This window comes from Stegostoma tigrinum, chromosome 3, assembly GCF_030684315.1.
Source record: "Stegostoma tigrinum isolate sSteTig4 chromosome 3, sSteTig4.hap1, whole genome shotgun sequence".
Classification (NCBI taxonomy): domain Eukaryota; kingdom Metazoa; phylum Chordata; class Chondrichthyes; order Orectolobiformes; family Stegostomatidae; genus Stegostoma; species Stegostoma tigrinum.
The window spans coordinates 31,814,714-31,842,006 of NC_081356.1; the positions used below are offsets into that span (position 1 = coordinate 31,814,714).

General features: G+C 41.0%; 2 protein-coding genes across 7 annotated transcripts in view; both read right to left on the reverse strand.

The window, feature by feature from the left end:
- Positions 1-3,795, reverse strand: part of LOC125451332 (sushi domain-containing protein 1-like) — a 95,795-nt gene extending 92,000 nt beyond the window's left edge. For all 4 annotated transcript variants that reach the window (XM_048528339.2, XM_059644272.1, XM_048528338.2 and 1 more), the window contains exon 1: positions 3,699-3,795. In XM_048528339.2, the coding sequence (XP_048384296.1) occupies positions 3,699-3,792 (94 nt within the window). In that variant the 5' untranslated portion in view covers positions 3,793-3,795. The remainder of the gene's footprint in view (positions 1-3,698) is intronic.
- Positions 3,796-17,790: 13,995 nt separating this feature from the next.
- Positions 17,791-27,293, reverse strand: part of ptbp3 (polypyrimidine tract binding protein 3) — a 106,355-nt gene continuing 96,852 nt past the window's right edge. For all 3 annotated transcript variants that reach the window (XM_048528134.2, XM_048528133.2, XM_048528132.2), the window contains 2 exons: positions 26,834-26,911; positions 17,791-20,585 (listed from right to left, as the gene is read on the reverse strand). In XM_048528134.2, coding sequence (XP_048384091.1) covers positions 20,453-20,585; positions 26,834-26,911 — 211 coding nt within the window. In that variant the 3' untranslated portion in view covers positions 17,791-20,452. The remainder of the gene's footprint in view (positions 20,586-26,833; positions 26,912-27,293) is intronic.

Consider the following 27,293-nt stretch of genomic DNA (forward strand, 5'->3'; position numbering starts at 1 on the left):
ATGCTGAAATTGATCAGTTGAAATTATAGCTGTACAAGATAATGGGAAGTGTCAACTTGGCCTTATGAAAGAAAATCTTGTGATTCAAGTTCTCTGAATTTCTCTGAAGTTCTCTATGCTGGAGATACAGGGGAACCTTTAGATAAAGTGTACTTCCATTTCCAGAGTGTATTTGATAAGGTGCCACATAAAACGTTATTGGGTAAAATAAAAGCTGGTCGTGGAGAGAGTAACACATTAGTATGTACAAAAGATGGGCTGGCTGGCAGACAGAAAACAGAGTGTGCATCAATGGGTCTTTGCTTGGTGAGTGTCCATGCCTGGGCCTCACCTTTTTACAAGTGATGTCAATGACTTGGATGACTTAGGGGGCAAAGACATTGTATCTAAATTCACAGATAACACCAAGATAGGTGGGAAAGTATGTCATGAAGAAGACAAAGAAACCGAAGACAGATACTGATTCAGCGAGTCGGCAAAAATCTGGCAGATGAGGTTTAATATGGGACCGTGTGAAGTTGTTCTCTATGGCAGGAAAACAAAGAGTATTAAACAGAGAATGACTGCAGAATTCTGAATGCAGAGGGATTTGGGTGTTCTGGTGCTCTAACCATAGAGGTTAGTATCTAGATGCTCAAGAAGGTGAATGGGATAACTTTATTAAGAGAAAAATTAAATGGCAAAGTAAAGATGCTATGCTTCTGTGATGTAAGGCAATGTAGAGGCAACATCTCCGACACCAGGCAAGTTTAGCCATGAACTGATTGAATGGCAGAGCAGACTTGAGGGGCTGAATGGTCTACTTCTGCTCCTATTTCATACGTTTGTATCTAACATCTACATAATTTAAATCTCTGCTATTCATCTCAGCTGGTGATGAGCTACATAATACATGGATAGAGTTGATAGCCAGAGACTTTTCCCCAGGGCAGGATTGACTGCCACGAGGGGTCATAGTTTTAAGGTGTTAAGGTGTTAGGAGGAAGGTATAGAGGAGACGTCAGAGGGAGGTTCTTCACCTAGAGAGTTGTGAGCACATGGAATAGTTTACCAGTGGAAGTCGTGGAAGCGGAGTCATTAGTGACATTTAAGCGACTGCTGGACATGCACATGGACAGCAGTGAATTGAGGGGAATGTACGTTAGGTTATTTTATTTTTGGATTGGCATTATTCCACGGCACAATATCGTGGGCCAAAGGGCCTGTACTGTGCTGTACTTTTCTATGTTCTATGTTCTATAATGGAAGCTTCTCTAAATTTCTGACTGGCAATTATAGTGACTTCCTTGATTCAGTAATTTCCAGTTTTGATCTTCTGCAACGAGAGGAAATTAATTGGAAATGTTCTCTACATCTGCCCTTTTCAATCCATTCACAAATTTAAAAAGTTCCATCACCCACCAAACTAGTCTTGAATGACCAAGTTGCAAATTAATATTGTGATCAGAGATAATGGGAAGTGCAGATGCTGGAGAATCCGAGATAAAGTGTGGAGCTGGATGAACACAGCAGGCCAGCAGCATCTTAGGAGCAGGAAAGCTGACGTTTCAGGCCTAGACCCTTCATCAGAGAGGGGGATGGGGAGAGGATTCTGAAATAAATGGGGAAAGAGGGGGAGGCGGACCAAAATGGATAGAGGAGAAGATAGGTGGAGAAGAGAATATAGGTGGGGAGGGCATAGGTCAGTCCGGGGAGGACGGACAGATCAAGGGGGCGGGATGAGGTTAGTAGGTAGGAAATGGAGGTGCGGCTTGAGGTGGGAGGGGCGATAGGTTAAAGGAAGAACAGGTTAGGGAGGCGGGGATGAGCTGGACTGGGTTTGGGATGCAGTAGGGGGAGGGGAGATTTTGAAGCTTGTGAGATTCACATTGATCCCATGAAACGTCAGCTTTTCTGCTCGGCCTGCTGTGTTCATGCAGCTCCACACTTTGTTATCTTGGATTCTCCAGCATCTGCAGTTCCTATTACCTTTAGTCCGTGGAGAATGTGGGAACAGGATTCTGAGTTGGATGATTAGCCATGTTCAACGAAGCAGCAGACTCAAAGGCCAAATGGCCTACTCTTGTTCCCATTTTCAAAATTTCTATGTTTCTGTGTTAGGCTGGCATGGGCGAGCTGGGCTGGTTTTGGGATGCAGTGGGGGAAGGGGAGATTTTGAAGCTGGTGTAATCCTCACTGATACCATTGGGCTGCAGGGTTCCCAAGTGGAATATGAGTTGCTGTTCCTGCAACCTACGGGTGGCATCATTATGGCACTGCAGGAGGCCCAGGATGGACATTTCGTCTAAGGAATGTGAGGGGGAGTTGAAATGCTTCGCAACTGGGAGGTGCAGTTGTTTAATGTGAACCGAGCGGAGGTGTTCTGCAAAGCGGTTCCCAAGCCTCTGCTTGGTTTCCCCAATGTAGAGGAAGCCACAACGGGTACATTGGATGTAGTATACCACATTGTGCAGGCGAACATCTGCATGATGTGGAAAGTCATCTTGGGGCCTGGGCACTTTCCCCTACAACCGCAAGAAGTGCTACACTTGCCCCCACACCTCCTCTCTCACCCCTGTCCCAGGCCCCAAGATGAGAGTGCCATAATGATGCCACCCGAAGGCTGCTGGAACAGCAACTCATATTCCACGTGGGAACCCTGCAGCCCCGCAGTGGTATCAATGTGGATTTCACAAGCTTCAAAATCTCTCCTGCTCCCATTGCATCCTAAAACCAGCCCAGCTCGTCCCCCCTGCCTGCCTAACTTGTTCTTCCTCTCACCTATCCCCTCCTCCCACCTCAAGCCGCACCCCTATTTCCTACCTACTAACCTCATCCCGCCCCCTTAACCTGTCCGTCCTCCCGGACTGACCTATCCCCTCCCTACCTCCCCACCTATCTTCTCCTCTATCCATCTTCGGTCAGCTTCTCCCTCCCTATTTATTTCAGAACCCTCTCCCCATCCTCCTTTGCTGATGAAGCGTCTAGGCCTGAAACGTCAGCTTTTGTGCTCCTAAGATGCTGCTTGGCCTGCTGTGTTCATCCAGCCCTGCACTTTGTTATCTTGTAAATTAATATTGGTTCTTTCAAACTAAAACTGCCTGTCTTATAATCCCACATGAAAAATTGGGCGCATTTTCTGCAAACATAATTTCAAGGTTTGACCTTTTTTCACTCTGCCACAAGATTACAGCACATTTCTGAAATGTAAGTTTACTTTAAGGTTTGAACTGATCAAACATAAGCTCCTCTGCTTCATCAGAACTTATATGGTATCAGCACAAACAGTTATTTCAGAGTTTGGACTCATAGCGTTATGTTGAAGACAATTTTGAGATAATCAGCCCACAATTACCACAACGGCAACTATCTCCTAGTGACAGCAAAGACAAACTGGGGCTCCGAGAGACGTAAAGGCTTGCAAAACCCATTACTGGTTATTAAAACCAAAATAATTCGCAGTCATTAATCATTAAAAGGCAAGTATCTCAACATTGCATTTTTAAAATGACACCAGGAGAACTCCTGCATTTAAATATGCAACTACTTTTATTTACATGACTTTTATGCTTTGAGGTATGTATATTGTTGTAGAGTTACTGAGGCAAACTTAATCTCCCATCACCCATACTAAAAAAAACTCTTGCACATTGGTCAATAATTCTTTGGCAGGAAGGTACAAATTAATTCCAATTAAAATTAATAAAAGTAGCACTCACCATGCAGGCAGAGGAAGCCAGTGTACAAAACCCCTGTGCAGACACTTAGGACAGAGGCAATGCGGCTCCAGCCCAGGGTTAGTCCCATCCACATGACCAGCTCAAACACTAAGTTTAACCAGGAGGGGTTTTGCTTCTCCTTATATCCCAAGCAGGATCTGTTCCTGTCAGCGCTTCCTGCCCCCACAGCAATCTGGTTATGTTTGATAAGTATGGCCTTAGGAGCTTAGAAAGTTGTTTCTTAGTATGTATGTTTAATTTTTATATAGATGTCTATTTCTACTATGACAGAAATAACTTATTGGGTGTCGTGGACTAAGCTATTTTTACTAACTTTTGGGTTTTTTTTGCAAAGTCATTTCTATTTCACCGTTATTCCTTTTATTATATTTAGCCAATGTTGCATTGGGATAAGACAGATTCTAACAAATGCCTGCTTATACAATATCAATTAATTTATCTTATTGGAACATTCATTTACTCGAATATCATTATTTTATTTATATTCTATTCAGAGAATTGCTGGCATAGTAGTCTTGGGCTTCACAAATAGAGGTATGAGTACAACAGCTGGGAGTTTATGCTAAACATTTATAAAATTCTGGTCACTCAAGGACACGAGATCTTGAGAGGGTGCAGGAGATTTACTAGAATGATTTGAAGTTTAGCTACAAGGTTGCTTTCTTTGAAGTAAGAGGAGATTTGACGGAGGAGTACAAGATTAGGACAGATTTAGGTAAACTGGATAAAGCAAAGCTGATCCAAACAGTCGATAATCCAAAGACGGGGAACACAGTTTTGAGCACATTTATCTAGGGGCGTAGTTCAAACAACAATCAAGAAGCTTGACACCATCCAGGACAAAGCAGCCCACTTGATTGGCACTACATCCACAAGCATCCACTCCCTCCACCACCGACACTCAGTAGTAGCAGTGTGTACTATCTACAAGATGCACTGCAGAAATTCACCAAAGATCCTCAGACAGCACCCTCCAAACCCATGTCCACTTCCATCTAGAAGGACAAGGACAGCAGTTACATAGGAACACCACGACCTTCAAGTACCCCACCAAGACACTCATCATCCTGACTTGGAAAGGTATTGTTGTTTCTTCACTGTGGCTAGATCAAAATCATAAATTCCTGAATATGGAAGCAGGCTACTCGGCTGTTTGAGTCCACATTGATTCCAACATTGGCAAAGGGTCAGAATGTCTGACAGCGGATTCTGCAGGATGTATCAGCTTTCACAGCAGATTGCTGCTGGAATGAGACCTCTTTCCCAGTGAACCTTGATGTCATGATTGCTCGTGCTGCTGGAGAGCCGATTTCCCCGCCTCTTGGCCTCAGCCTCTTGTCAAGCTCTTTTATTTTATCTTCAAGGAGCAAGTTAAATGAAAGACAAAGAGGTGTCAGGAGAGAAAGATGACAATTGTGGAGAGTAACTGGGTGTTATGGGTATTGGAAGGCCATAAGAGTGAGTGTGAATGTTGGATGTCCACTTGGCAATTTGTGGCAAGGAGAGGAATAAGTTGAGTTACATGTTTTGCAGGAAAATGCTGGGGATGTCAGAATCCATGGCCAACCAAAGGGTCCATCCTATGGTTCCACTGTTTCCAATTCACAGAGATCATACTCCTGCTGCCGACTCTGTTGGTTGGCTCTACCTATGCCGAAGTGATTGGAGAGATTCACGTCTTTCTCCTGACACTGGGAGAATTCAGCTCTCTGCAGGCACTCAGCATGACATCCAGGAAAGAGATGCAGGTGACAGGCCTCCCCTCCATTCTGGGGCCTCACAAAATCCTTGGAACCCATCTCAAGGCTCCTTTCAATGTGAATCTTACTTGGACCAAATGGACATATGATGCCATCTGGACTCGCCCACTGATTCAAGAGGACAGAAGTGGGAAAGGATCTGGGAATGAGTCTCAGCAAAGCCTACTCCATCATCACTTAGCAAGCCCCCGCCACATCAGTTGCTACGCGATTCTGGCAGAAGCCCAGAAAATTTAACTTCAAAGTCCTTTCTGCACTCCATGTTTAGTTTGTTAGAAGCATCTGCACCAAGTAGAGAACGGAACATTTATCAGCTCACGTTTGTCACATTTAAGCAAGTAACACATCCCAGTTGCTTCACAGCAATGTTTAAAAACAAAATATTGCACCACATCCGTTAAAGAGATATTGAATCAAAAGCTTAGACAAAAGACTCAATTCTAAGTTATGTCTCAACAGAAGACAGAGAGGTAGAGGGACAAAGAAATTTAGGAAAGGAATTCCTGAGCTTAAAGATCCAGGCAGATGGAATCACGGTGACAAATGGTGGGCTAAAGGAAACTGGAGATGTACAGGAGGTCAGAAGTGGATGAACATAAGTATCTCAGAAGTTAAATGTAGAGGAGATTACAGTGGTGATGATGAATAGAGTGGGAGGTGTTACTCAAACAATGAGAGACTTGGAAGCATTTTATATAGTTTAAGACATTGTTGAATGGGGAACCAATGTAAGTGCAGGAGTTAGTTTTGCATCTTAAAAACTGCCTCAGCTTAAAACACAGATGGATCTAGAACATCTAAAATTTCATATCCATCAAAAAGGCTTCTGTTTATGGTTGCAAAAATTACAAGAGGTTGACAGTGTCTTGCACGCTGTCGTTTAAAAAATAGATGCTTGAAATACAGTGTGGTTTCAAAGACATTTCCTTTATATGTAAGTCAGGGTTATCATTGGAAGTATTATTTGATTAACTTCAAGTGACGCACTCACATTTGACAGTTGATACATGTTCCGTGAATAATTTATTTATAATGGTACACAGTTGGCAGGAATATCAAAATAAACAAAAATGGTTGCAAATATTTGATGGATCTAGGAACATCTTTAGAGAGAGCAACTAATGTTTCAGATCTATGATCTTTGGCAAGAACTGATGAAAGTGAAATGTATTTTCAACAAGTGAAAACAGTGGGCAGGTGGGGAGGGTGAGAAGAGGAACAAAATGGAAGTTATGAGAGACAGTGAAGGTCAGGAGATTAAATGACAAAATATACTACGGTGTAAGGTTAAAGGAGGAATGGGGAAATAGGACAAGAAATAAAGTTTCTGCGATGGCAGGATTAATATACGAAGAGAGACTGGATTCATTAGGACAATACTCATTGGAGTTTAGAAGAACGAGGGGATCTCATAGACACCTATAAAATGCTAACAGGACTTCCCAGGATAAATGTAGGAAGGATGTTCCCATTGACCGGTGAGTCCAAGATCAAAGATTCACAATTTAGGGATACAGGTTAGGCTATGCCTATGGATCCAGAATCTTTCCGTCATCGCATGCACAAAGTCCCATTCTCAAGCCCCTGACACATTTGCCCTCAGCATGAATCTCACTGCTCCCCCCATCCCCCAGCAAAAACCTCATTCTCACCACCCCCGTAGATTCACAGCCACATCTGAAAATGAGCATGTGCCTCCGTGGGGAATGATGTCAGCAAACACAACCGTAGCACTGAGACAAAGAGAAACTTCTTTACCCAGAGAGTGGTGACCCTGTGAAATTCTCTGGTACAGAAAGTAGTGGAGGCAAAAACATTGAATGCTTTCAAGATGGGTTTTCCCCCTTATCCTCACTGTCATCGCCTACTAGACACCCCACCCCCAACTGTGCCTAGCCTCCATATTTCCATTATCCTCTGCTATTTCTGCCACTCTTTGCCGAAGGGCTGTTCCAAGACCCATCTTGAAAGCATTCAATGTTTTGACCTCCACTGCTTTCTGTGACATAGTTCTCAGGGCTCAAGGGATCAAAAGGCAAAAGCTGGAACAGGGTAATGAGTTAAATGAGCAGCCTGATCGTATTTGATGGCCAAGCTGACTTGAAGGTCAAAATGGCCTAATTTTGCTCCTATTTTGTGTATTTCTAAAGGATCCATCCAGAGGAGGTATGAATGGCAAAATGCAGACCAAGTGCTATTCTACAGCAATGGAATTCAGTGAGAAACAAGAAATAATACAACAGAGCAAAGAAGGAAAAATGGTGCAAAGTAAGGGCTAAAATCTGATTTAAAATTTTTAGAATCAGTGCTGAGTCCAGAACACTGTAGAGTGCTGAGTCAAAAGATGAAGTGCTGTTCACTGAATTTGTATTGAACTCCACTGGAATACTACAGCAAGCTAAGCACAGAATTAGAGTGGTGGGCGACTGGAAGCTCAGGGTTGTGCTTGCGAACTGAATTGAGATGTTTTGCTAAATGCTCACCCAGACAATGTTTGGTCTCTCCAGTAGGCATGCAATATGTGAAATTCAAAGAAGCACAAGCAAAACAGAGTGTTTCAGGCCTTGCATAGTGACAAGGCAGTAAGTGTTGCACTCCTACATTTGCATGTAGAAGTGTTCTAGAACAGGAAGGCTGACTGAGAAGCGGACCTGGGTATTACAGAAGGAACAGCCCTTCAGAAAACATTGGCAGAAATAGCAGAGGATAACGAAAATATGGAGGCTAGGCACAGTTAGGGGTGAGGTGGCGAGTAATGCATGACAGCGAAGACAAGGGCCACCCTATTACACCTCTGGTTGGGAGGGAAGGGAGAAGGAAAAACACAGAGGTGCTTGAATAATAAGGATAATGCAAAGTCGAATAACCACTTAGCAGTCAGTTTTTGTTTTGAGAACAGTATTCAGGAGTACTTTCAAAGCTGATAAGAGAATCACGCTGACATTTTCATAATCCCTCCCAGTTTTTGTAACAGAGGCACGCTGTGAATGACAGATTAGAGATGTGGCCCATCAAAAGATATGCCTAGCTATCAACTTCTAAACTTAGACAGTGTCATAATTGACTTGCAGATATCAATTCAGGCTTGTGTGCTAGGTTAAACATATTTCAGATCTCTTTGTTTATCAACGTGTACTAATTTTGTGAAGTTGCCGATCCCCTGACTGGAATAAAACTTACTCTTGCAGTAACTACAGGGCCACTTTGTGCTCAGGCTGGGGAGTGGTGGGGGAGCAACTGGTGCTCCCACTTCATCTTGTTGTCCAATAACTCTGGACATATGAAGGACAGTTTTATGCTCAGTTGTGATTCTAGATACAGTAGAATGGCTTATCCATCCTTACAAATGAAGAATGAGGAGAAAATTAAAAACTGACAAGTTTTCAAAAAAGACCTAAAGGCAAGGCCCTGACTCTGCCATCTCAGGTGGATGGAAAATGTCCCTTAGCCACTATTTGAAATAAGAGCAGGGGAGTTCCCTTAGGATACCATCTCAGAAGTTCTGCTGTGGAAACCCTACTCCCACACTGCTTCGTGTGTATGATCACGTCCAACCCCATGTTCGTGGCTTTAACCTACCTTATCATTTCTCAGGTTTAAATAATAGCTATTTTTACACAGCGGCAGATTGAGCAGTCTTGAAGTGAAAGCATAGTGCTAAGGCCCCTAAAATTGCCATGCTCCACTTAGCATCTCTTTCCCATTCAAACTCTGCTTTGGCCACTCCCACTGTGGGGTCCATCTGAACTGCGGGAACCACATTTCTATACGGAAATAGGGTCCTGTGATGAAAGGGCAGAGGCTGGATACAGTTTAAAGAAACAAGAAATTTATGAATGTCTTCTTCGCAGGATAAAATACACCTTATAAAGTTGGAATCTCTATACATCACTGATCTTAAAATTGATGCAAAGAACAAACCTATCTACTGCAATGGGAGAACACAGGCAATCAATACCAAGTGACAAAGCGAAGTGTAGAGCTGATTCACTATATGGCTTGACTTCAACAGCACATTACAATTGAGACCCTTGATAAATAGTATCACTGTTGCAGGATCTGAATGTTGCCAATAACAGATTTCCAGCGAAAGCAGGTGATTTTGTTCTCACCTCTATCCTGTCCTCACGCAGACCCCTTCAGATAGTTTCAATGTCCCTTGGGGACCTCTGTTTGAGAATTCTTTACCCAGTCAATACGGATCCCTCAATCACACCTTTAAAACCGATTATCCGGTCATTTATCATATTGTTAATTGCTTTATGCAATTCGACAACTGTGTTCCCCACATTGAGCTCAGACTTACAACTGAGATCACACATGGCAAATTCTACAGTGGATTGAGACAGAGGAGCTACATCCTCAAAAAGGTCAAAGCTGAAGGGTACCAGGTGTTTGGTGGTCTCAGAAGGAGGAAGGTTTGAAGGCACTTCATGCTTCTCTTTTCCTTAGTCGACCACGCTCAGTCCAAGCAATTATCAAAACATCAATAAAGACTAGCGAGAATTTCAACAAGGTTAATCATGATTGCTATGATTGAGAAGTTTGGAAGACCATTGTCACCTTACCACTTGATGTAGCAGTGAGATAACACCGAAGTCCAACACTATTGTGATAGCCAGCTGTTCAAGAAGGGAGAGAAAGATGTCTTCACGACAACAAAGTGTGGAGCTAGATGAACACAGCAGGCCAAGCAGTATCTTAGGACCACAAAAGCTGACGTTTCCGGCCTAGGCCCTTCATCAGAAATGGGGGAGGGGAAGAGGGGTCAGAAATAAATAGAAGGGGGTGGGGGGGGAGAGGCGGGTCAAAAGATGGATAGAGGAGAAGATAGGTGGAGAGGAGACAGGCAAGTTAAAGGGGCGGGGATGGAGCCTGTAGAGGGGAGTGTAGGTTCAGGAGGTAGGGAGGACATAGGCCAGTCCAGGGAAGACGGACTGGTCAAGGGGGCGGATGAGGCTAGGAGGTACAGAATCGAGGTGCGGCGTGAGGTGGGGGTGGAGGAGAAGGGGAGAGCAGGAACAGGCTTGGGAGGCAGGGAAGAACTGGGCTGGTTTTGGGATGCAGTGGGGGGAGGGGAGATTTTGAAGCTAGTGAAGTCCACATTGATACCATTGGGCTGCAGGGTTCCCAAGCAGAATATGAGTTGCTGTTCCTGCAACCCTCGGGTGGCATCATTGTGGCACTGTAGAAGGCTCAGGAAGGACATGTTGTCTGAAGAATGCGAGGGTGAGTTGAAATGCTTCGCGACTGGGCCTCCCCACCTATGCTCACCTCTACAGGTGCCATCCCTCCTCCATCTATCTTCTCCTCTATCTACCTCCCCCTCTCTCCCTATTTATTTCAGAACCCTCTCCGATGAAGGGTCTAGGCCGGAAACGTCAGCGTTTGTGCTCCTAAGATGCTGCTTGGCCTGCTGTGTTCATCCAGCTCCACACTTTGTTATCTCGGATTCGACGGCATCTGCAGTTCCCATTATCTCAGAAAGATGTCTTCACCCCAGTTTTTCCAATTTTGCTCGCAGTCTCAGAAATTATTGAAAGTCATATTGTTGTTGTTGTTAGGAGACGCTTAAGTAAATGAAGAAGCGGGTGAAGGATATTTTTTCCTTGGAGGTGTTGGAGGCAGGTGGAGGAGACAGAATTAGAGGGAACAAGTGTAAGAACAGGAATAAGAATGAGAAAAAAAAAGGATCAGGTTTCTCTTTTAAAAGACAAATTTTTCTCTCTGGAATTTGCTTCCCTGAAAAAAAGTGTAAGTTGGGACATTTAGTCAAGGTGGAGTTAGATTTTTGATAGATAGGGGAGTGAAGGGGTTTGGGTCTGACAGAAAAGAGGAACCGAGACCATAATCAGACGAGCCAGGATCTTATTGAATGGAGGAGCAGGTTTAAAGGGCCAAATGGTTGAGTCCGGCTCATAAGTCCTGTTGTGTGTGTGACAGGACAACAGGTAAGCCTAGGCTTAAGAGGCAAAGATAACCTACAAGGTTTTCCCTATCTTGCATAAATTCGTTTCCTCTCTGCACCTCAACCATAAGGCATGATTGAAAATAAAGTGGGATTCAAATTGAGATTGGATGTAAATAGAACCAGATGAGTTTTGCAACATTGGTGACTAGCTTGCATTTCATTAGTTAACTGATTTTCAACTCGGTCAACTGCCATTGTGGGATTTTATCTTGTATCAGAGTATTAGCTTGGGCCTCTAAATTGCAAGTCAAGTAATATGACCACTAACTGCCCAATAAACTGGGGTGAATGGTTTCCATAACTGTGAGGTTATTGCAAATGGAAAGTATAGAAGAGATGTAACAATTGTGTGGGACAGACTGATTCAACTAACTTTTTATTTCTCATTTGGCATTATTCATTTACCCAAACCTATAACCAAAGAGCACAAATTTAAGGGCAGAAAAAGAACAACATTTGCAGTTGGAACATAGATTACCTACCCAATTACTCTGGCAGAAGTAGAATTCATGCTTCTTTTTAAAAGAGACTATATACATATTTAGCCATCTATTTATATATATTTTTTAAAAAGCATGACTAGGGATTGAGACCAAATTAATAGCTCAGGAAAGAGCTGCTCTCTTTGTTGGAAAAATTCTGGCATTCTATGAATGCAACAAAAAAATGTACAAGGTTTACTGACTTTTATCTCAGAAGCAATTAATGAGCTTAAATCGGAAGAGATCTATTAATCTTAGGTCAGTTCCAGATTTTTTTTAAAAAAAGTGGTGCTGGAGAAATTCAGGTCTGCCTGGCTGCAGAGAAACATTTTGAATCCAATATAAATGCACTCCTTCAGAACTCCAAAGATAAAATGCTTGCCGTAAATGCAAGGATAATTTTAGCCATATTATTCTGGAGATGTTTTACGATCACCCCTGGAAAGAATGAACGTAACTGTTAGTAGAAAATTCTTGAACCTCAGATTTTTTTAAAAAACTGATTGTGGGATGTGGGCTTCGCTGGCTGGCCAACATTTGTTGCCTGTTCCTAACTGCTTGAGGTGGTTGGGACCTACCTGCTTGAACCGCCGCAGTGCCATGATGGATGAAATTCCAGGATTTTGATACAGCAGTGAAGGAATGGCAATACTATTTCCAGGTCATGAGGGTGAGAGGCTTGGAGGGGAACTGGAAAGCTGTAATGTTCCCACGTAACTGCTGTCCTTGCCCTTCTAGTTGGAAGTGGTGACAAATTTGGAAGTTGCTGTCTGAGGATCTTTGGTGAATTTCTGCAGCGCATCTTGTTGATCATACACTGTTGCTTAGTGAGCAATGTTGGAGGGAATGGAGACTTGTAGATGTAGTGCCAATCAAGTTACTGCTTTGTCAAGCTGCTTGCTGTTAGAGCTGCATTCATCCAGGCAAGTGGGGAGTATTCTATCACACTCCTGACGAGTGCCTCGAAGATGGTGGACAGGCTTTGGGGAGTCGGGAAATAAGTTAGTCGCCCGAGTATTCCTAGACTCTGACCTGTTCTTGTAGCCACTGGCATGTGGCGAGTCTAATTGAGTTTCCAGTCAATAACCCCAAGGATGTTGATAATGGGGGATTCAGTTATGGGAATACCATTGAATGTCAAGGGGAGGTGGTTGGATTGTCTCTTATTGGTGATGGTCTGGCATTGTGGCACAAGGGTGACTTCCCACATCAGCCCAAGCCTGGATATTGTTCAGATCTCCTTGCATTTGAACATGGATTACTTCAGTATCTGAGGAATTGAAAATGGTGCTGAACATTGAGCAATCATTGGAGAAAACCTACACTTCAGATGTAATGATGGCGGGAAGGTCATTGTTGAAGCAGCTACGACAACTGGGTCCAGGACATTATCCTGAGAAACTCCTGCAGAGTTGCCCTGGAGCTGAGATGACTGATCTCCAACAACCACAATCATCTCCAACTACCCGTGCAAACCGAGGCATATAAATAACAAGTAGGACAGAATACCAATGCTTCTCCAGAGGCGGACTGACAATGTTACCTAGCAGAGCAACCAAATACACCAACTTGACGAGCAGGCTTACAACCGGAACACAATACTCCAAGCACAGCCTCACCAACATCCCATACAACTGCAACATAATATCCCAATTTCTGTACTCAATGCCCTGACTGATGAAGGCCAATGCGCCAAGTGTGTTCTTCACAGCCCTGTCTACTTGCGACTCCACTTTCAGAGAACTGGGCAACTACACTTCAAGGTTGATTTGTTCCCCTATGCTCCTTTAGGCCCTATCATTCACCATGAAACTCTTACCTTGATTTGACTTTCCAAAATGCAACACCTCACTTTTACCTATATTCAACTCCATTTGCCATTTCTCAGCCCACTTCCTGAGCTGATCAAGATCCTGCTGCAATTTCTGATAACTTTCCTCACTACCCACAATGCCACCTATTTTAGTGTCATCCACAAACTTACTAATCATGCCCTGTACATTCTCATCCAATTCATTGATTTAAATGTCTTGTCAGATATTCCCAATGATTTGTCTCTTTCATTATCAATTAGTTGTAACTTTAACTAGTAAGGACTCGTGCAGAGATACCACAAGTAATCACGTTTGTTGATATTGGTTGATGGTACTAAATTAACATACATGCTATTCAAAAGGACCTTGGACATCACAATGGATCCCAGAGTTTAAAAACGAGGCAGGAAAACACACTGACGCACTCAGAGGCGACACTGAAGATGTTGCCAAGCACGGTAACGAAACATCTGTGGAAGGACAAACCAGCTCGGCAAGCCAACCAACCTCACCAACCTTAGACACATACATAGGACTGTGAATGCCTCTGGCATAAAGTGTTGTTCATCATACCTTAGTTTAATAGGACAATCTGATGAATACAGCAAACAGTGTATTAACAAACTAAATTAGTACAATGCCAAACTACTACCTATATTTATCAAGCTACGGCGCTAACATTTTGGCATATACTAACTCACTGAAATCAGCCTTTCATTAGATTGGCATTTGTTTCTTTTCCAAACTCTAGTTTTTCACAAGCCTATCAAGCATTAGGGTCAAAGAGCCATACAGCATTGAAACAGATCCTTCAGTCCAACTCATACACGCTAACAAGACATCACAATCAGACAAAGTCCCATTTGCCAGCATTTGGTCCATATCCGTCTAAACCCTTCCTCCTCATACACCTACCCAGACACCTTTTAAACATTGTAATCATACTCGCCTCCACCATACATGCACTGCCCTCTGCGTGAAAAAAAGATTCCCCATCAGCTCCTTTTTAAATCTTTCCCCTCTCACCTTAAATTTAGAACAAAAGCCATGGCGATCCATCTTATCCATGCTCCTTACTATAAAACACTAATAACGGTCACCCTCCAAAGAACATCTGTTATATAAAGTGCACTTTTACTCATTTAAAATTCATTTCGTAGGTGCTTTGGACAATTTGAGTACAACTGAGGCCATTGCCCAAAAACAACTGAGCACATGTTCCGTCACCAAGCTATTCTTGTGACTTTTTAGCAATGGTAGGTGTTCAGAAATGCAAACTTATGTCCAACAAGTTTAGCTGTTTAGGAGCTATAATGAAAAGCGAAAAAAAGCTGTTAAAAAGGTTTTAAATTCTTTAAAAATTGTTTCCGCTCATGCTGTTGACACCATCAGCAGGACAGACATTTGTTGTGCCTTCCCAAGGTGGTTGTGGAGCCTTTTCTGAATCTTCCAGGAGCAATTTGACGTGTGCCTTGCAAAGCCACAAGAGGGCAGTTAAGAGTCAAGTTGTTACGACAACTGGGGCCACATAGAAGCTGTGTAAGGATAAGATCTGCTCCCTAAAAATAGGAGGGACCCAAATAAAATGGCCACTAATAAAAGCAAAAATACTGCAGACGTTGGAGATCTGAAAATAAAAACGTGGAGAAACTCCGCAGGCCTGACATAGAGAGAGAGACAGAGAGAGAGAGAGAGAGAGAGAGGAGAGTAAGAGACAGAGCGAGCTAACTAATGTTTAGAATCAGGCATGACTTAAGAACTCCAAAGTTCTGAAGAATCATAATGGACTTGAAAACTTATGTTTTGCGCTCCACAGATGAGTTTGTTCCAGTATTGTTTTCAATTTTTCTTGATTAACATTACACTGCAACAGCTGATTGTCACTTTTACTTACACAGGTTTGTCTTCATTAAAAAGTTAAAGTGTGATGAAACTGCGATACTGTTCCTTTCCCATAAGGGCTACTAGTTCACTACCTTACTTTGCCCTTGACCATGGAGAATTTATGCCAGTGTGCCTCTCTGGTTGTCCCTAGTAATCAATTCCCAATCTCGCCTTATCCTGTCAGACACTCAAATGTTGAATATTAAATAAATGAAACTGAAAGTTATGTAAGAGAGGTTAATTAAAACAGTTTATCAGGCAGCTAGAAGCTGAATTGAGACTCGTAAGGAACTTGTTCAACTACTTACTTTTGACATGTGGAGTTGTCAATTCTGGTTTGATAACTCCTGTGATTAATAAAGGTAAAACATTCCTGCTATTCCAGACCGGTTGTCATCTCAAGTTGCCCATCTTTCAAGTATTAGCCAGGGGGACATCACCTAAACAAGGTGTGGAGCTGGATGAACACAGCAGGCCAGGCAGCATCAGAGGAGCAGGAAAGCTGATGTTTCAGGTCTGGACCTTTCTTCAGAATCTCCTCTGATGCTGCCTGGCCTGCTGTGTTCATTCAGCTCCACACCTTGTCATCTCAGACTCCAGCATCAGCAGTTCCTACTATCTCTCAAGTTATCTAAATGGTGTGAAGGAGCTCTCTCACTCATGTAACTAAAACAGGATGGTCATGAAGTCTTAAAAAATCCTACAAAGCAAATGTTTAATTATAAATATCTTTGGAAGACTGTTGCAATTCACATTCTTCAGGACATATGAAGTGTCCAACTTTTGAAAGACTTTAAAAACTGTTCTGCAATAAGTAAGTCAATGATGTTTATTTCCTTAGAAGGCAGAAAAGTTAACTTTCTTCAAAGACGGGGATTGACAGAATGCAGAAAAAAAACAGTTCAGCTGTAAACGGTAAAATAATGGCATACCAGTGCTTTTAATAAAACATTAAAAAATGGCTTTAAGAATGTTATATCAGCAAGAAAGACTTAAGTCGTGAGGTATAAAGATTAACAAAAAAAACAAAGTTAATAGATCTAGAACAGAGGTTCACAAACTTTTCGTGTTTACCAGTCTCTTCAGACATTCATATACTTTGCAATGTGCAGAGCCCTCTAAGAAACCATATTTAGCATGGAAAATATTATTTTTTCAGCTAACATATTGCTCAAAACAAAGCACTACAAACTACACAGCTGCCACTACGATGCAACTAGTAAACCAATGTAAGCAAAAAAATCTTGCTGGTTTGCTTTTAGATCAGTAATTAAGAATAGAATCAGTTTTACCTACAAAGCAGTCTTTACATTCTGGCAGCTTCTAAACCCTCTGGGTGCCTTTCTACATCTTAAGTTTGTAACTGATTTTTCACTTTAAAAAAAATCAGAGAGAAATCAACCATTCACTTACAAGTTAGTTTCTAATTAGCTAGTTCTAAAATGGAAAAACATCAAGTATTATTTGCAACTCAATTTAAATATTCATAGGAGGAATAACTAGTAAAATACATACTGGGACTTGTATTGCATAGACTGAATAAAACCTCTGGTTTCTCATTTAGTCTTTCATCTACATTACATGTAGTTCAAAATTCTCATGACATTGCCTGCGTTGCAGTACAAATTGTGTTGTTGTTGCATTCTATTCCATTGTGTGAACAGTGCAAAAGATGTGGATCAGATGGACCTCTCCTCTGCTGTAATCTGATAACAATCATCCAGTTATCAGCAGGCATCTCACACATGGAAGCTTATAGAAAAGCAAATACTATTCAGCTTGCAGAATGGCAGAGGGACACACACAGAAACTGAGAGCTCCAAGGCTAAATAATGTTCTAAATCTACATAACCCCACTGGTAACCTGAATAGATTCCAAATCCTACAGATAACCTGAGTACATTGTCTCCTGACGCTTCTTTGTACCCCAGACTAAACAACAGTTTGGAAATCTCTGATCTAGAATTAAGTGGAGGGGAGGAGGGTGAAAAAACACAAAGTAAAGTTAAAGTGGTAGACAAAGAGGCAAAGAAGATCAAGAGGTGTCATGGCATTTATTGAAAGCATGCTACAATTAGAGGAAAGATTATCAAGGCCATACAAGCAAGTACACACATTGAAAGAAATGGAACACTGTATACAGAGACATGCAATAGACAATTAGAAAATATTTTTTTTTAATATTTCATCATCTCTGCATTAAAACAAATCATCTTAACAGAAATGGAATCCATTTTGTTTCTTCCACATTGTCACAAACTGCTTTACAAATGAAACCTGGTACTGTTGCTTATCAAAATATACAAGACAATCAATGTTTTCATATAAAAACCAGTTTGTACTTTATCTTGTTCCCAAAAAACCTCATTTAAAAAAAAGTTGTTACAAATATTTACAGCATTTTCATTGTCAGCTGAACATTCTTACAAACTCAAAAAAGCAGGAATTTTAAGAACAGACCAAGTACATGAATGAACAGGGAGGAAAGCACTACACACCTGCCAACACCTCAATGCGAGAAGGGAAAGACTCAAGAAAAGCAGCTTGAGAGAGGTTCAGGGATTCCACAAATGTTGCAACCCTCGCCGGAACTGCACAGGTGGAAGCATTCCAATTGCAACGTGTCTCAAGTGTCATTATACTGCATGCCGAATGTCACTCGTTACCCGATTCTGGTAGACTTGGTGAATCTCTAACTAACATCAACTGTGCGTCATATCAACAGAAATGTTCCTCTTTTGCTGATGTCAAACAAGCATCACGCCAGCTTTTAAGTTCAAAAACAAATAACTACCAGTTGTGCATGTCATCAGTCAATTTAAGTCAGGTGACCTTTCCTCTTCAGTCACAAGTATCACTGTTATTAGAAGCAGGTTTGACTATATTTACCAATGGAAGGAGGAGGTCTGCCTTAATCCAATCCACTCAGCAGACAGTGTAACGACTCATTTGACCACTGTTGAATGATACATATTGCCTGGTGTTACAAAACACTATTAGGCTTTGTATTTGTGGAATGAAGGAATGAAAATACAATCACAACTTTGGGAAAGTTCTGGCTCAGGGCACCTTAAATGGTGAGGAAATTTCCGAGAGATTCCTAACAACTGTTTTAAGATGCTTCTTTTCTGAAATGAACCTCTGGTTCCATGCTCAGCGTGACAGATCCAATTCAACACAAATTAGCAACCTTAAGGTATTTTCTCCTTAGAGCTGGGTGCAAGGAAACAAGCACCTCAATGAAAAGTGAAAATTCTTCTTTTTCGCACAATCTCCCTCCTTTTCTATTTGAAACTACATTCAGAATAAATTTCTAATTTAGGTGTAAATAGAGTAACAGAATAAAGATTAAATTGGAGGGAAGAGAAAAAACTGATTAAGACTATTGAAGGCACATCAACTTTGGTCCTGTTTTGGTTTTTTCTGAAACCCTGAAAAAAAGTTCATGTTTTCTCTACCTTATCATTCAATAATATTTAACCCTTTTCTGTTAAGTATCATGGAATTCCACCCAAATGGTATTAAAGAGTCTTGTATTTAATAAATCAGTACAGTTCTAACCATGGTTTAGTTGCAGCTTCGCAAAGTCTGTGCAGCTCTGAAGTATTCTTTCAGAATGGCTGGAAGAGTTAAGGACATGTTTTCTAGACTGCCAGTTAGTCCAGAGAGCATTCAATAAAACAAGAAAGGCAAACAAATGCTAGTTATTTAGCTAGGGAGTCTAACAAAACAAAGGAAAAATCCCATCAGAGAGGACTTCAGAAAGTACCTGCACTGAAACATTCAAAAGCCTAAACATACCCCCCCCACCCCCACCAAAAAAAACAACAGCCAATAATAACAATTAAACATTCATAAAATGAACAGATAAGTTCACACTACAGAACATCAAAATAAATGAAAAATTTAAGATAACATAACAAATTCATAGCACACAGATTGGATTTTGAACATTTAGAATCTTGCAAATACCCAAAGGAAAAACAAATCAACCATGAACACTGCAGTTTTGTTTTTCGTCGTTGTAAATAATATTCAATAGGAGCTGTATCACAGATTCTTACACAGCATTTCTGCTGTTTTGGATGGTACAGAGAATACAGATTTGCAGCTTGCCCAAGGACAGGAAGACAGCTTGGACTTCCATTCCCATCTGTGTGCTAATTTGCAATAAAAATCATATCAATTAATTGCTGCAACACAGCAACATACACAAAAGAAAATTCACCTAAATCTACAAGGAGAAAGACTCCCTTTGAAAGAACCCACAATACATGTACTGAAGAAACCTTAAGAAAAGCCTCTAATCTATTTGATTATAACCACATAATAAGGCACATGATAATTAAACAAGTACACAGTAAATACGAAACTGATAATTTCTTTCCGATTATAGTGGTATGAAAACCCATGATGTTTAATTCTTTCCCCAATATTCCAAAATAATTTCTTTAAAGAGTGTCAAAATCTTTTAGATCTAGACCTGATTTTTTTCCCTCTCCCCCAAAATTGTAAACTTCTTTAAAAAGAAATTCTCACTGAACCAGTTGTTAACAGCAGGTGAATGATCAATTTATGGCTATTGACAGCAACAAACCCTCCCATTTCAAAAATTAGATATGAAGAAAATTGATATTGATTGAAGCTTAAACCGATGGATAAACAAAGAAAGGATCCCATCATCAATGTTGTGTTCCACTTAAAACACCATTACACTAAGCATCTCTTGCAGGCATAGTTGGTCATTGGTATTTCAGTCTCTGTCTGAATGCTAGTTTACCACATTGTGTGGTCCCAGTCTTTTGGGAGAACAGGAGAGGAATTAAATTGTAGATTTAGAAAAGGAAACTCTGAGGTGGTGATTTTCTCCAAGATCATGATTGTGAAGGTCAATGAGAGCCTGAATTGCTTCTTCAAGACTGTCCAACTGGATGAGAGCCATTTTACGGTCCTTCCTGCAATACAGAGAACAGAATTACCTTTGAAACTTTTTATACACTGAAATAAAACACAGCTCTGTGGATGCTAGAGGTCTTAAACAAAATCAGACATTGGTGGAGAAACTCAGCAGGTCTGACAGCATCTGTAGAAAGAAAGCAGAGCTTACAAGAGTTATTGTTATACATACTGCATTTTAAATAACAGGAGGAAAACTATTCAGTGGAACTCAAAACGCCAGACTGGCCAAGACCGTAAGATATGGAAGCATAATTAAGGCCTCAAAGCCCATCAAGTCTGCTCTGCCATCTAATCATGTCTGATATGTCTCAACCACATTTTCTGGCCTTTTTCCTGTAACCTTTGATCACCTTACCGATCAAGAACCTCTCTCTGTCTTAAAGGCCCTCAATAACTGAGTCTCCACAGCATTCTGCAGCTTTGGGTTCCACAGATTCACCAGCCTATGGTTGAAGAAATTTCACATCACAGTACTAAAGGGTCATCCCTTCACGGAGGCTGTGCTCTCGGGGCCTAGTTTCTACCACGAATGGAAACATGTTCTACAAGTCCTTTCTTTTCCAGGCCATTCAGTACTCTGCAAGTTTCAAGGAGGTCTCCCTCACCCTTCTAAACTTCACAGAGTACAGACCGGCAACTGCACTTCATGGGACAAACCTTTCATCTCCAGGATCATTCCTGTGAACCTCTTCTGGAACCTCTCCCAAGCCAGTACAGCTGTCCGTGGATATGGGGTCCGAAGCTGATCACAATATTTCAGATGTGCTATGACCAGAGTCTGAACAGCCTCAGCAGCATAACGATGTTCTATTTTATTCTTCTCAAAACAAATGGCAATATCCTAGCTGCCTTCCTAACTACCAAACTTACACATTAATCTTAACAGATTCTTGAACTAGGACTCCTGCGCCCCTTTGAGCTGAATATTTCTGAAGCCTTTCCTCATCCAGAAAATATCTAAACCTCTTAGACTTCTGATCAAAGGGCTTTACACTATCCTACACTGTATTCCAACTGCCACTTCTTTGCCCACTCTGCTCGCATGTCCAAGTTCTTTGGCAGCCTGCCTCCTTGCTCAACACTACCTGTCCCTCCACTTATTTTTTACATCACCTGAAAACTTGGCAACAATGCCACCGGATTCTTTTACAAAGCTCCTTAAGATGCAATCGCAAAACTGACTCCTGTAGAATTCCACTTGTCATCAGTTGCCATCTTGAAAAAGTCTCCTTTATTCCCTATTGTCTGCCTTCTGCCAGTCAGCCATTCCTTTACCTTGTCCTGAACGGCATGGGCTCTTAATTAGCTGCTTTCTACGCAACACCTTGTCGAAGGCCATCTGGAAATCCAAAAAAGATCAGACCCACTGGCTCTCTTGTAACTTAGAATTATTTGAGGAGATAATAACTAATAGATTTTTCAGGCATGACTTCTGCTGGGCAAAGCTGTGCTGACTGTGCCCTATTTTACCACGCACTATCCTCTTCCTCCTTAAACAGGAATGTCACATCAGCCATTTTCTAGTACTCCACCAATGCCTCCACAACGTCCTCAGCCATCGTGGAACACGAGAACAGTGTCGGCCTTTCGGTCCCTTGAGCCTGCTCCACCATTCAATAAGATCATGGCTGCTCTGTGGGTTAATTCCACACGCCTGCCTTAAGCCCCTATCCCTTGACACCCGTGCTTAACAATTTTATTCCTCTCAGATTTAAATTTAATTGATTTGGTGTGGGTCACTGTTTCAGGAGGAGAAGTCCTAGCCTCCACTACTTCTATTCTATGATCTATGGTCCTTCAGAATGCTGGGTGGTAGTTCATCTAGTTCAGGTGATTTATCCACATTTGGACCCTTCAGCTTCCCCAGCAACTTATTAATGGCTATGGCGCTCACCTCTGCCCCGTGACTCTCAAAAGTCCTTATATGGTACTGTTACCATTCTTTGAAGGCTAATGCTAAGTGCCTACTCAGTTCCTCTGCCATTTCTTTGATCCTCATTACTACTTCCAGTCTCATTTTCTAGCTATCCAACATCCACACTTGTTTAGCTAAAAAAACTCTCATTATCTTCTTTTAATTTACTAGCCAGCTTACCCTCATATTTCATCTCCCACCCGCATCCCCCCCACCACCCAGTTATTGTTCCATTTGTTTTCCTCTGGTGGTTTTTAAAAGGCTTGCCACTAATCATCAACATACCATGCCTTTTCTTTTGCTTTCATACTGTCGTTTACTTCCCTTATTGCTACATCCTTTCGTTAGTATGTTTCTTCTTCCCTGGGATGCATTTCTGCTCTGACTCTTGAATTAGCCCGAGAATCTCCTGCCATTTGCTGCTCCAATCAACCCTGAGAGACTCCTTTGCAATCACTCTGGTCAGTTCCTGACTCATGTTACATTTACTCAATTGCAATACCATTACACGTAATTTCAGCTTCTCCCTCTCAAACTGCAGGGAGTTGCACAATATTATGGTCACTGCCCTGAGGGTTCCTTTGCCTTGAGCTACCCAATCAAGTCTGCCTCAGTACACAACACCAAAGCCAGAACTGCCTTCTACCCAGTAAGCTCTATCAAAAGCTGCTCTTAAAAAATCTCAGGGACATTCCATGAATTCCTTTACTTGGGATTCACTACCAATCTGATTTTCTCAGTCAACAGATAGAGAAATATGACATTTTCATAGCCAGGATTTTTAGTTTTAGCACTGAGCAGTTCAAGCTTAATGTGGAAACCATTTTTCATCTTTGGATTTGGCTAATGGCTGGGGATTCTTCTTGCTGCTAGAATTGCATGAGACACAATTTTACTAAATTTGCCTTTGCCAAGGGCGTGTTTGTAGAATATTACTGTATTGGAACAATTTCTATTTAGTAGTTAAATAATCTATTACTCTTAACTTTTCCAACAAAGTTATTTTAAGTTTTTTTGTCATCTTTTAACTATCGTGTATGAATAAAAATGTGTTTTGCTTCAACACTGGTAGTTTGGCCAATCAAATTGCATCCAGAACATAACACTTCCATTAAAATAAGGAAAAGTTAGGTCGAGGCTACCTTCTTCATATATTTTGAGGGGGCTTGGATTGGTCCATGACAATCATTGAATGGTTGCAGCAAGGAGACTGCCTGTTGTCTGTACTGGGCCTCTGAAAGAGGAATTAACCCAGTAACATTCCCCAGCCTTTTCTTTGTAGGACCTGCAATTAATCTCTTTTCAGGTCACAATCCAATTCCTTTGTGAACGTCTCGACTAAACCTCTCTCCACCACAATCTCAGGTGGCGTGTTCTAGATGCTAACCACTTTGTGTGGAAAAATTTCATTAGATCATTGCTTCTTCTACCTTTTACCTTTAATCTATGTCCCCTCATTTTCAAAAATTCCACGAATGGGAACAGATTTTTCTCCTATTTGCTCTGTCCAGCCACCTAATGATTTGAATGCCTCTATCAAATTTTCTTTCAATCTTCTCCAAGTAAAACAACTCCAGCTTTTCCAATATTTCTTGTGCTATCACACATCACCCTTTAAGCACATTTAGAAACCAAACTCATAAGCATCACCCACTGTATTACAAAATTAGACAGTTTGAAAGTGGATTCCTGACTCATTTTGGGCATGGTTGATCTCAACAATTCAATATCGTGCAAAGAAACAGAAATGGAAAGAGCATTTCAATCGCAAATCACTTTGCATTATGGATTGTTTCTTGAAAGACGTGCAATGAACGCATTCCCTCTCTCTCTCTCCCAACAAGACCAAAGGTTTTCTCCTTCAATGAGAAGGGGATAAAACTAGTCAGGCAACACTTCTTTGGGTAACCTGATTTTGAATGTCTGTTTGAAGATCATCTTTTAATTAAGGTTTACACAACAGAGTATAGGATTCATCCTGAACCAAGGCCAAAAGGGGGCAAGGGAAGAAACTTGGGGCATTATTTCTTTAAGAATAGTAACTTTTGACATTTACATTGGACAGTTACAACCTGGAGCCATAGATTTTCTTTATGCAGGAGGCAGTACAGAGATCCTTTCAATATGAGACAATGATGAAAATCAAATGGATTACTTCTGCACAGGAGCCTTTGTTAGAGATATAATCATCCGTTGTCCTGAAAACTCAAATACTTGACCAAGAGATTTAGGGACTTGACATGCCAAATCTGCTCAACTTAAGTACAGTGGCAAGCTAAAAGTCCTGAGCTTCTCATTGTTGCAGCATATCTAAAATTATAGGTCATTAATTCACATCCTCACTCCTGTTTCAGTCATGTCCGTAAACTGATTAGGGCAAGCAACAAATACTGAATACTAATCATTTCTATACCAGGATTGAACAGGCAATGGGGAGTGACTTCAAGCTCATAACTGCTATCTCAAAAGCAGCCTCACTGTGACACAGCACTATTCATCAAAGCCTGTTAAGTGAGCTACAACAAATCAGGAAGCATTCGTTTTATATTCACAGTCAATAGGTGTTGACCTTGAACGGGGAAATATGCAGTAGATTTCTGCAACTCAGACAAACCTCGCTTTAAATTTGTTTTGTTTGGGACATGGCAAGGTCTAAAATTAGGCACACAAACATAATTAGTTCAAAAATATCACAGCACTTAAAAAGAATCATCTCATTTTTCAAGTTTCCAATGCTATAAAGGAACCAAATGTTTTTGTATTAAAAATGTAAAGTACTGTACATGGAGAATGTATAGTGAAAAACTGTCCAAACCTCCCATTTTAGAAGAGCATCTATAGTGCATACCACCTAGATAATTGAACCCATCACACAAACAACTGTAAAGGGACAACTTGCATTAAACTTCTTCCTTTCATTATAGTTCACAATACAATGTAAAACAATCCAAGAGTAATTTAAAAAAAAACAAAAGAACTGCAGGCGCTGAAATCAGAAACAAAAAGCAAACAGAAGTTACTAGAAAAGCCCAGCAGGTCTGGAAGCATCTGTGAAGCAAAAAACAGAGTTAATATTTTGGGTCTGGTGACCCTTTGTCAGAACTAAGTAGTAATTATTGTTTTCACAAATGGAATGAGAGGGAGAAAGAAATTAATACTCAATGCACACTTTTTGAAACCAATGATACTCTGGTGATGGAGACTAAAGAACAACTGAGACAATCTTGTGACAAGTTCATGTGCAAATGCGGCATCTTCATGCTTTAAATTAGCCTGTGCTTTGCTCCTAAATTTCAGGAAGGTCCCCAAGACTCAGAATTTTAACTCTGAATTTAACAAAATCACTGCTCTTCAAAGTCACACAGGTCTCTATTATAATTTCTAGACTTGAGCTTGCAAACAAGTCATTTCCAATCGCTGTTGGTTCTATTAGATTGAGGCAAATATTCATCTTAGCCTTCTTCACACACCATTGTTCCATAATCTTTTGATAAGTTTACTGAACGAAATTAAGTCTCAGAGTGATTGCCATCCTTCCTCCATTAAAGACATGAAAAACATAGATCTCATTGCATCACACCCCTGGCAAATTGCCTTCTTCCTTTACACTAATATGCTGCAACATCTGGAGATATGATTGTCATTTTATAAAAACAGCTTTAACTCATCAGCTCAATATTAGAGTCACCTACCCAAAAAACTTCTGCTATGACTATGCAGTCAAAATAGCAGTGTCATTTGAAAACTAGACCAGAATGAAAAAGGTTGATAACAGCAACAACCGACAGATGGATATCTGAAAATGGTGAACTCAGATAAATGCAAAATACTATGGATGAAGGAAATCTGAAATAAAAACAAAGTGGAGTAACCCAGGTGATCTGCCAGCTTCTGAGACAAAACAGAACTAACATTTCAAGTCCAAAAAGACTTCTTCACCTCCCTCTTTCCATCACCATTTCATTCTATGCGAGAGTTATCCTCATCCCTAACCATTTTATTCTTTTACTCATTCGAAGACTTAACAAGAAACAGGTTTTCTTTTGGTTGTGTGTTAAAGTAGTGCAAGTTCCAAAAGCTAAACAGGTACCAAAGCACCACTGGAGTCTTCATCTGCTCTCCTTTCCTCCAACATCATCCCTTCTTCTAATCCTACCTTATCTGTTAATGAAGTTCTGAAGCGTCATCTTTAAGCTCAAAATGTTAACTCTCTCTTCACAGAAGCTACAAGAATTGAGTTTCTCCGGCACTTGATCTGTTTTAATTTTAAATTAAGCTAGTATTATTAGTGTCAAGCAGTGGCTAGATACAACATGAAAGCACACTTACAGAAAGAACTTGAATCCTTTCACCGAGTATCCAGTACTTTCAAACAGATTTTTCAGATCATCTTCTGTTATTGAAGGTCTACAAATACACCAAAACAGCTCTTTAAAAACAGTACAGAAGGCAGAGAGTAGACAATTCCTGACCATTTTTGAAAATGCATAAGCAGTTCAAACTTGCAACTGCAAAACTGTTTACAAAAAACTTAAGACGGATAATGGTTTGAAAAACAAAAGTGGTTTTCAAGATCTTTCAATTATTGGAGAGAATTTCAAGCTGATCTCACAGTGACAGTAGAATACGAGCATTATTCTATGAAGCATTTAATTCTTCAGACTTTACATGATAACTATACAGAAGTGAGTCAGACCATATGTCTTGAGACTTCTGAGACACAAAACTATCATTTCGGGCTGACAGAAATGCACAGAACAGTATTTAGTCAAGGGGTGGCAACTACGCT